Below are 9,469 nucleotides of genomic sequence, written 5' to 3'. Positions count from 1 at the left end.
CGCCACACCAGCTACTTGGAATAAAATCAACTATTCTAGCACAAATTATGACACTAGGGCAACATACACATTCTCAGCAGGCTGAAGCCCATGCTCCTGCCTGTAGAAACTGAAAATACTGCAGCAGAGGAAGCTGAAGATTTGCTGTCCTTGCAAGAGCTACTTTGCAGCCTTCTGAGCACATGACATACTCACAGGACCTTCCTGATCCTGCCCCATTCCCAACTGAATTTGCCATCACTTCTGTATTACCTAAATATTTCAGAGCTGCATCCTGTTAAACACAGCATTACCTCAAATTTAACCCGATCATGATTTCTGAATAACAGTTCTTTTGCCTGCTCTTAACAGGCATTTGCCAGTAAAACAGCCAGAGCAGCAGGGAAAGTATTCTGCTCCTCATTGTATCAGCACAACCCAGAGCTTACATCCACAATTCTTGATGGCTCATCCTCAGCCAGAGGGTGCGGTCACTTCTTGGAAATGGAAAAATCCTTTGAGCAGGGAGCAGAGGCAGCAAACAGCCCTCCTGAGCAGCAGGAAATTCATGCGTGCCTGTGATGTGAGTGTGATCTGAGTCACTGCTCACCACAAAGAGGCTCACTCATTCCACATTTGTGGACAGATGTAGCAGGAAGGCCTGCGTTTTCATCCGTGACAGCCTGTGAGCAACACAGCTCCCCAAACCGCTGCGTTAGGTGTAGCTGCTAGCTACAGCCCTGCTTCCTTGTTTACTGAGCCTTACCCAGGAGACAACACCCAGGCCAGCAAGAAAGATGTTTTGATATGGAGGGGACAAGGCAGTCCTCAGTAACTCTGGAAACAGCAGTTAAACAGTACACACAGGCTGTCATGTTAATTAATTAATCTGGACAACTGACAGGTCTGGAGGACTGCCGAGTCCAGTTTACAGTCTAGCACAAGATGTATCCAGTGCAGTGTAAGAATGCAGTAGATCAGTTAAGTGAAGACAAGAACATACAGATTTAAAATATCTCAGGTTTAAGACATGATGAGTTTTGCCTCATTAGTCCTTCGCCTAGGCAGTAATCTGGAACAAGCAAGTGGCCCAGCCCAGAGGCTATACGCACACCACTGCCAACAGAACCAGATCATACCCCAGTGGCAAGGCAAAACTGCAATGGCAGGAAGGCAGCAGCCCCAAATCCTACCTTACTTCCCTGGCAGAATTTGTAGCATGTTCAGGTACTTGTACCATGCTTAATACACACATAACCTTATCTTCTAAGCCTAAAATAAGGCTTGAGAAATGAACCTTTAACTAAAAAGAAGCCATCCATATCAGTGATATCCACTTTTCTACAACTCCCAAGCTGACCTTTTTGCACCTGCAAGCCAGACAGCCACCCTTCAGACAGAGGGTGGCAGCTACCACCTGGGTGATGTGCCAGCAGCCTTCTCCTAAAGAGCCATCAGTGATACCTTTCAACACCCACTTCCCATGCTCAGCAGTAACCCCGTATTGGATTGTTGCTTGTCAAGAGCCTTTACACCCAGACAGTATTCCTTTAGCACAGCAAAACTGGCACCTCAGTGACATTAAGAACTTGCTCACATCTTCACCCAAGCACGAGGCAATAAGCAAAAGTGTAGAATTTACACTTTATTGTATTCATTTACATAGATCAAGAAGTTTCCACCATTTAACCTAGATAGCTTGACTGGATTTCTTTTTAAGTAGAAAAGTTACAGGCTATAATTTAGCCGAAGCAGGCATGCTCCAGTGTCCCCATGGCTGGAGATTAGACTAGACTTTTAATGGTCTCTTCCAGTTTTTCTTTATTGGCCCCAGAGAATTCCTGCACCTGTAAAGAAAGCAATTTTTAGAAGTGCATAACATCTAGTTGCGTAACAGCCAGAAACATAGGTCTATTCAGCCCTGCTACCACTAAGATTTCCTTATGCCCAAAACAGGGAGCATTTTGCGTGGGCTACGCTATTCACCTCCCACTCAGCTCACAAAAACTGGTGCACTCTATTAAGAATCACTTTCAGACTACCACGGTTGGGAGGCTTTGACATGTGAAAGGAAAAAACAGTTGATCCTGAACCAGTGCTGCATAAGAACTAAAAAAATACAGGCTTGAAGGAACTCTGGGTGTCACCTCTCAGCAGATGCATCTTAAAGTTACCTTGGATCGCTCCAGACCCCTTCCTATCGTGTTCTGGAAGGACTGCTCAGAATGACCTGCCCCAGAGCCTGACTTACATGAAAACTGTCTCTGTTGCAACGTAGACAGCAAAGACATGCTACATTCATGTCTCAAAAACACTGGCTCCATCCACTGCCTGCTGGGGTGCAATATATGTATGGCATTACACAACAGGCCATAAGACTGCTTGCTTGATACACGTGTCCAGAGAACACATTGATTTTTCCATTTTTTTGTTTGAAGCAGTGGAAGTTTATCCTGAGAAGACCAAAGGTTCATTATTACTCACCATTTGGCCCCATATTTATCTGAATGGAAGCTTGCTGAACATTTAATGCCTGCTTTTCAAGGAGCAATTCCACTGCCTTCAGCCATGATCTTATATCAGGCATTTTTTAATATTAGAAAAGCTTATCTTCAGCTTCCTCAAACTATAGCCCCAGATTACACATTTATCTCACTGTGTCTTTACTCCAGGTGGATAACCAGCACCCTGTGCTGTCACTACCTTGCATCCCACCTGTCCACCTTGGCAGAGGATGCAGAGGGGCTCTGGCAGAGGGATGACCTCCCCTCCACAGGTTGTACAGTCTATGTGAAAGCACCAAGCAGCTGTTTCAGCTGGGTGTATATTCAGCACAAGCTAGGCTTCTGTTAGGGCTGCATAAATTCATGGAATCCAGTCATGTCTCTGCTTCAGCATGATTTCCATCCAGATAAATGCTAACCAAGATCAGTAAAAGCAGGGCACTGAGACAGTCTAGGACACTTAACGTGGTATCTCCTGAAGATCCACCTGTACAACCTGTGACACTCAGCTCACTACCCTGCTCAACAGGGCTTGCTTCATCAGTTAGCTGGTGGCCCACGCTACCATTTGCTGCAACACTAAGATAAACCAACTGCTCTCCTGACTGTCCCAATGCCAGCTGTGCCCCAGATACATTATAAAGAGAAAGCACACCACGTGATCTAATACTCCCAATCCTCTCTGTTAAGTGTTCGAAAGAGGCCTGCCCCTTCCAGGAAAATGAACTCCAAGAGTTTAGCCTACCATCTTTCCGTTCTTGTAGAACTGGAATGTTGGCATGCACTTCACCTCACAGTGTGTAGCAACATCCTGGAAGAGACAGAAAGCAATTTTCAGTTGTGCACATCTGAAGGATGTTCAATTTAGAACCCACTAGTCTCCTTCTGATTAGGGAAATAGGGCAAAGCCATTACTGTTCAAAAAGAAGCAAAAGCATCTGATATTAACATCTCCCTGAAGCAAACCTATCAGATCCTCTTCTCAGCATCTAATTCATAGTTTAGCAAGAACATGTTCACTATACCTGGACTATTTTTTTTTTTTTTTTTAAAAAGGCCTCTGCATCAAAACACTATTTGTAAGGCTCTAGAGCTCTACAGCAACTCTCCTGTTTCAACCTGACGTTGTTCAAGTACTTATTGAGTGTTGCTTGAATTGCTATAGAGCAGACATTTTGTTGCTCTTGATTCAAGACATAAAAGGGGAAACAGTGCCAATGGCAGTGTAAAGACCAGACACTCTTGCAGTTGTGAGCCATTAGTTTTAGGAAAGATTGCATCAAAACAGATTAAGGCCTTTGAGACTAACACTCCCTCCCAAAGCACAGAGCACCAGTGTTTGCAAGCTATCTAATGCATGCCATGGGGGTTAGACTATGCAGACAAAGCAGCCTGAATTCTTAAAGGACACCTGAGAAGAACATTCTTTTCAGTATAGTTGCTAAGCCCCTATCTCATTTTGTTTTAGCATCTCCAAGGGCATTTAAAAGACATTCTTCACTGTCACATGCGTGGATCTCATCAGCAACCCTCTCTCAGCATACCCTCCCTGACCATACCTGGGCGTCATCCACGTCGATTTCGATGAACACCACATCCCCAAATTTCTCACACAAACTCTAGAATGAAAGAAGAAATTATGTAGTTAGTGCTCCAGGAAAGCTAGCTTGTAAGAGACATGTTCACAGAAATTGCAACCCTGCTGCTCCCTCCCCCAGTGCAAGTTGCCACATCGTCTTAAAGCAGCTATGTTACTGACCAAAGCAGAAATAATTTTCTGCTCCAATATCCGTAAGACTGATGAAACTTGTTGAAACCCATTCCTTAGAGAGAAGCCTTAAATAAACACAGGAGAAATGTCTCTACTTCTCTTACAACCTTCAGCTGATCACAGAAAGGTGCTGCAGCTTATTTCCATGCATTTGGAAGAAATTACAGCCAGTATATACACAAAGAGAAACATTGTTTCAACTCCACTATTCTTGAAACAATGCAACTATTACACCCCATAGGCAGATGTGTAGAAGCCTTAGGAAAGCAGCAGCTCAGTGTCAGCCCTCAGCTGTATCAAAGACCAGTATATTTTACTAAATAGTAACAGAGTAGATACTTCTGCAATTTCTCTCCCTTCCAGAAAATAATGCAAATTATGCGGACAAAGGAAGTTCCCTCCATATTACTGACAAGCAGCACAAAATATTGGTATATTCTTCAGCACAGCCACTGACAAAAACAGGTCTTAACAATGGTACTTACATGGAAAAATGGCTTGATCATTTTGCATGGTCCACACCATGTGGCCGAGAAGTCAACTACTACAAGCTTGTCACCAGCAGACTTCAGTTCTGTCTCAAACTCAGACTATAAAAAGAAAAAATTGAACATGTTAAGGACATTATCTTCTGTGCGAAAGGAAGAAGTCTAAACCCAAAGCTAGCTTTCCCTCAGCCTTCACACACTGATTTCCCTTAAACTAAGCTATTTGTATCATCATGCACATGCTTCTGTGTGAGTTGCTTTCATCAGGACTAGCATCCACCGGTGTCTGACTCATGTAGGACATACCACAACGCCCAGTCACCACAACTCAGTGAACTACTGAAATTAGCCTAGAAATTAATCTGGCCTGTAATCCTCAGCTCATACTGAGTAGTGCTACGCTCTTAATGTGATCCTCATGATCTTGAAGATTTCAATTTTTTTCATTTGTGGCTTGATGAAAAGACTTCATTTTCTCCTGGAACACCTTCCTCTGCAGAATTTGAGGGCAAGCTTTCGCACGCTCATCCAGTTTGATACCTCTTCCAGCCAACAGAAAGTACCAAGTTGATGTTGTGTGGTTTACTCTACAGTGTATTTTCTAGAGCAACAGCTTCGCAGGATAAGTAGCTTGCTTTGCCAAGTGAACCGAAGTGTAACTTCAATAGCCAAGCCAATGCTACACATGTGGACTACACAAGTAACTAACAAGTCTGTTGCACTTGGTCACACCAGTCATTTCTGGATTATGTTCTGTGCAATTTAGGGCTCCTTATGTGCCATTAACTGTATTTTCAAAGACTGAATGTTTTACCAGAAATGCAAGACATTAAAAGCAATAACTATTTGCATGCTAGCAGAGGGCAAACAAGTATCTCAGGCAGAAGCAGAAAATGCTGATGCTCATCAGCTACTTCCTGACAGCTTCTTTCTAGAAAAAGGACGAGCCACTCCAGTATTGCTGAACTCTGCTCTCACAGCAACGCAGCCTTCAGGAGAGCTGCTGAGGTGGGCTTCGTTTCAGGTATTGCACCCAAAGAGTTGCTGCTTCACTCTCCTCAACCCCGCAGGGCAGCACACTGGCGTGCTGTCAGCAGAGGCTGACTAAAAGCAACATGCGTGCTGCCATGCCTGCCGTGTTTGGTCCTACCAACGTCAGCTAACTTGAGACTGGAGCTTAGTAAAACATCTCCCCACTTAAAGAATGCCGTGCAGGCAAGAAGCCCAGAGCACAAGCAGCCTAATTAGTCAGAGTTTTAACAAACAAGGAGAGGAACCCCCACCAGTATTCGTAAGCATATGGAAGTTTTCCTAACTTGCTGCAAATCCAAATACATCAGGCATCACAGCTTCCCACTGAAGCTCTCACAGCCTCCCAGTGCAGCTATCTTCAGACACGCAGCCTCCACACGCCGAGCTCTTCCACCCTTGCACCTTGGCTGCTCAGAGCCTACCCTGCTGTAAGATCAGCAGCTAACGCTCCCTGACGCCCGCTCTCGGCCTGAGAGATGAGAGCAGTCAGTTTTCCTGTCTCTCCACACTGCTGTTCTACCACGGAATGAGCTCCTGCAGCCCAACCTCAGAAACACCCTGTTCCCACCTCCATGTTATTACCTCCACGGTCATGCATGTCGCAGTCCATGCGATCTGCTCCCTGCAGCTACTTGAGCCTCAAGTTCCTCAGCCACGCCTCGCTCCTCACACATCCAAGCCATACAGCTAGATTTTTTGGTATGGCTTCCCACACCTCTGCATTATCATCACCAGCTCTTCGCTAATTCTAGCTCCTGCACCTGCCAATCAGACCACCTTCCTCATTTCTGGTTCTTCTATCCAGTTCCATAATTGTTGTGTTCTACAATGGGAGGTCCAGCCCAGGGATGCAGTGGTCACACAGCCGCACATCCCGGGTCGCTATTGTGCGGAACAAGGACGGAGTGGGAGGACAGGATTCCTCCTGTCTGGTCTGCAGTCAGGGGTTACCCTACGAGGCACCTCCACTATCAGATGAAGCCGCTGTGGGGAGCCCAAGGAGAGACACAGGGTGCAAAGGTGCTGGCTCTCGTGAGCCAAGAGATACCAAACTGGGAGAAAGTGTTGATTCTTTCCCCAGAGAGCCTAAAGACCCTGAAGACAGCAGCAACAGAAAACTACTTGACCTTTCTGACCTGCATTCTGTGTTAACTGTGTGAATTGACAAGCTTTCATATGAAAAGCTTTGTTAACAGGCAGGACACCTCCTACTTGGTCACACTGTCAAGAGGATCTTTACAACTTCCTTAGCAATACTTTCACCTCACTGTGGGGAAAACCTCTGACCAGTTTTTTGAATATTCAGCTACAACCTCCTCCCTGAGCACATGGAGGGCCTCATTTTGCTTGCAGCCTCCTCCAGCAGAATTATGCATGCTGCATTCTCTGCTAACGAGTCTCAGTTTCCAAGGACCAAGTCAGAGAAAACAGGTGGCGATGAGAGGCCCCAGTGCAGCAGGGATTCCCAGGACCAGCAAATACCTCAAAATGGAGGCTACTGACCACGGAGAATGCTGTGAGAAGTCTACTGCCCCCAGCAGCACAAGACAGCTTTAACACAGCACCACAGTCATAAACACTTCCAACACTTATCAAGTCACCCTTGAACTTGGATTAACTCCATCATCAGCTGACTGCCAATGGCTACTACATAATTTAGTGCTTTTTTTTTTTTTAGAAAAAAAAAAAAAAAAGGTACTAGCATAAACAGACCAAAGACTAAACTGCCCTATCACCCAAACCGCGAGTCACCAAGACTTGCTGTGACTCAGGTACTAGAAGCAGCTGGCATGAAGAGGAAGGCTTCAGCAACGCCAGCTTTTTAAACAGGTTATTACATCCTGTTAGCTTCTGCTTTAAAAGGCACCGCGGCCCCGTCATCCAAGCCTGTTAGTTTCCACAAGTCATCCATCTCAGGGTGACATACTTAAGTCATGGGTGCACTACTGGGAACCTGAGGCGGACTAGCGGAGTGTGCTGCAGGCAGCCACTCCTCGGGAGCTGGTCAGGTTTTGAAGACATTTTTAGGTCACAGACCGTATCTAGGTAGGTGTCATGCTCATGCTGCTTTAAAAATCACATACAGAACAATTAAATTTTGCAAGCCGTACAAAAAGGGGTTTGAACAGAACAGCTTCTGAACAGAATGCAGGTCTGCCTCGCTGCAATTCAGAATTAATCTGTAAAGCTCAGCTGCACTGCACAATGTTTTACCCACGTTAAGACCTTGTTGTCAGCATGACCCAAGTCCGTGCTCTCGGTGGACAAGCAACACAGCTGTGCTCTGAGTCCAGCTCCGTGCTTAAATCAATGCGCACAGACAGCAGGGGAGGGAAGCCCGCATTACCCTTTACACTACAGCACGCTCCCCTTGCGAAACCAGGTCTGCTGACTCCATTTTTAAGCATTCCAAGACTATACCCAAACCCTCAAATCTTACTCAAAGCTCTTCTGCAGCTCCGTAGGGCAAAATTGGGGGGGGGGGGAGAAGGCTGCAAACAAAAAAGAGGCTGAATTTCTATAATAACCCATTTTGGGGAAAATACGGCAGTTTATTGGCTTTAAGCTCTCTGCCTCCGCAGGTGTTTGAGGTATATTCGGCCACGAGAGCTGTCAGACGTCAACACCTCCGAGGTTCGCCACGGGAGGAGCGCGGCGCTTCCCATTGTACTGCAGCAGGGCGCTGCCCAGCAGGCGCGGGGGGCAGCACCCCCCCACAGCCGCATCCCGGGCTGGGAGCACGCGGCCAGCCCCACAGGACCCCTCCTGTCCCAAAAAAGACCTCGCTCGGAGGACGCTGGCCGAGCTCCGCGCCCCCTCACCGCCCCTTAAAACCTCAGCGCCCGGCTCTCCCTTGCCGCTCACGACACGCCCCCCCACCCCCACCGCGTGGCTCCCCCTCAGGCAGCGCCCAACGGCCGCCCAACGGCCACCCAACGGCCGCCCAACGGCCGCCGCGCGCGCAGCGGCTCACCAAGCTGCCCACGCTCTTCACCATGGCGACGGCTCACGGCGGCTTCCCCGGCGGCAAGAAAGGAGCCCGAGGGCCAAGATCGCCGCGTGCACACGCGCGTCCCGGCTGCGCTGCTCCGTGCCACCCGCCCGCCGCCGCCCGCCCGCCTCAGCGCTCTGCCGCCGCTGCCCGCCCGCCCGCCCTTATATAGCCGCCGCCGCCGCGCGCGCCGCCGCGCAGGCGCGGAGGGCGCCGCTCGGCTGCCCGCGGGCGAGGATGGCATCAGGGGCGCCGGGAGGAGGGCGGGGGGAGAGACCACTACGCCTCCCTGGAGGGGGGGGGGAGGAAGGGAGAGGGACGGGCGAAACCACTGGGTGGAGGGGGGGGGGGGGGGGGGGCGCATGTGGCGGCGGCAGAAAAGTGCTGCGTAATGGCGGGCAGGAAGTGCCGCGCCTCAGGGCCCGGCGGGCACGGCCCCGCCGTGTCAGTCCCTCACACTTCGCTTTATATCATTTTATTTCGTTTAATTTCACCGTGTTTTGTTCCATTTTTATTTTATTTCATTTTACCTCGTTTCGTTTCGTTTTACTTCGTTTCATTTCATTTGTTATTTCGTTTTTCCTTTCCTTTTTTTTTTTTTTTTAATTTCGTTTTATTTCGCTTTATTTCCTTCTATTTCGCTTTATTTCCTTTTATTTTACTTTATTTCCTTTTATTTTACTTCATTTCATTTTACTTTTCT

At 47.7% G+C, this 9,469-nt stretch overlaps 1 protein-coding gene and 1 long non-coding RNA gene across 2 annotated transcripts; both read right to left on the bottom strand.

The window, feature by feature from the left end:
- Window positions 1-1,611: 1,611 nt before the first annotated feature.
- Window positions 1,612-8,931, bottom strand: TXN (thioredoxin). The gene is made up of 5 exons (XM_084503935.1): window positions 8,749-8,931; window positions 4,740-4,844; window positions 4,043-4,102; window positions 3,229-3,294; window positions 1,612-1,826 (listed from the first exon to the last, which is right to left on the bottom strand). The coding sequence occupies exons 1-5, from the start codon at window positions 8,770-8,772 to the stop codon at window positions 1,764-1,766; spliced, it is 318 nt and encodes a 105-aa protein (XP_084360061.1). The 5' UTR covers window positions 8,773-8,931; the 3' UTR covers window positions 1,612-1,763.
- LOC311427008 lies at window positions 7,460-8,667 on the bottom strand. The gene is made up of 2 exons (XR_014687158.1): window positions 7,993-8,667; window positions 7,460-7,838 (listed from the first exon to the last, which is right to left on the bottom strand). It is a non-coding gene; the product is annotated as an uncharacterized lncRNA (long non-coding RNA).
- Window positions 8,932-9,469: the final 538 nt, after the last annotated feature.

This window comes from Aythya ferina (genome assembly GCF_964211825.1).
Source record: "Aythya ferina genome assembly, chromosome: Z".
Lineage (NCBI taxonomy): Eukaryota > Metazoa > Chordata > Aves > Anseriformes > Anatidae > Aythya > Aythya ferina.
This window is presented reverse-complemented; position numbering and strand designations above follow the sequence as displayed.

Excerpts from the sequence above, each read along its gene's own strand:
- TXN (XM_084503935.1), bottom strand. The coding sequence starts at position 8,772 with ATGGTGAAGAGCGTGGGCAGCTTG. Across the intron at positions 4,103-4,739 it reads TGATCAAGCCATTTTTCCAT|AGTTTGTGTGAGAAATTTGG; the intron begins GTAAGTACCATT and ends CTTTCATTCTAG. Across the intron at positions 1,827-3,228 it reads TCTACAAGAACGGAAAGATG|GTGCAGGAATTCTCTGGGGC; the intron begins GTAGGCTAAACT and ends CTTTCTTTACAG.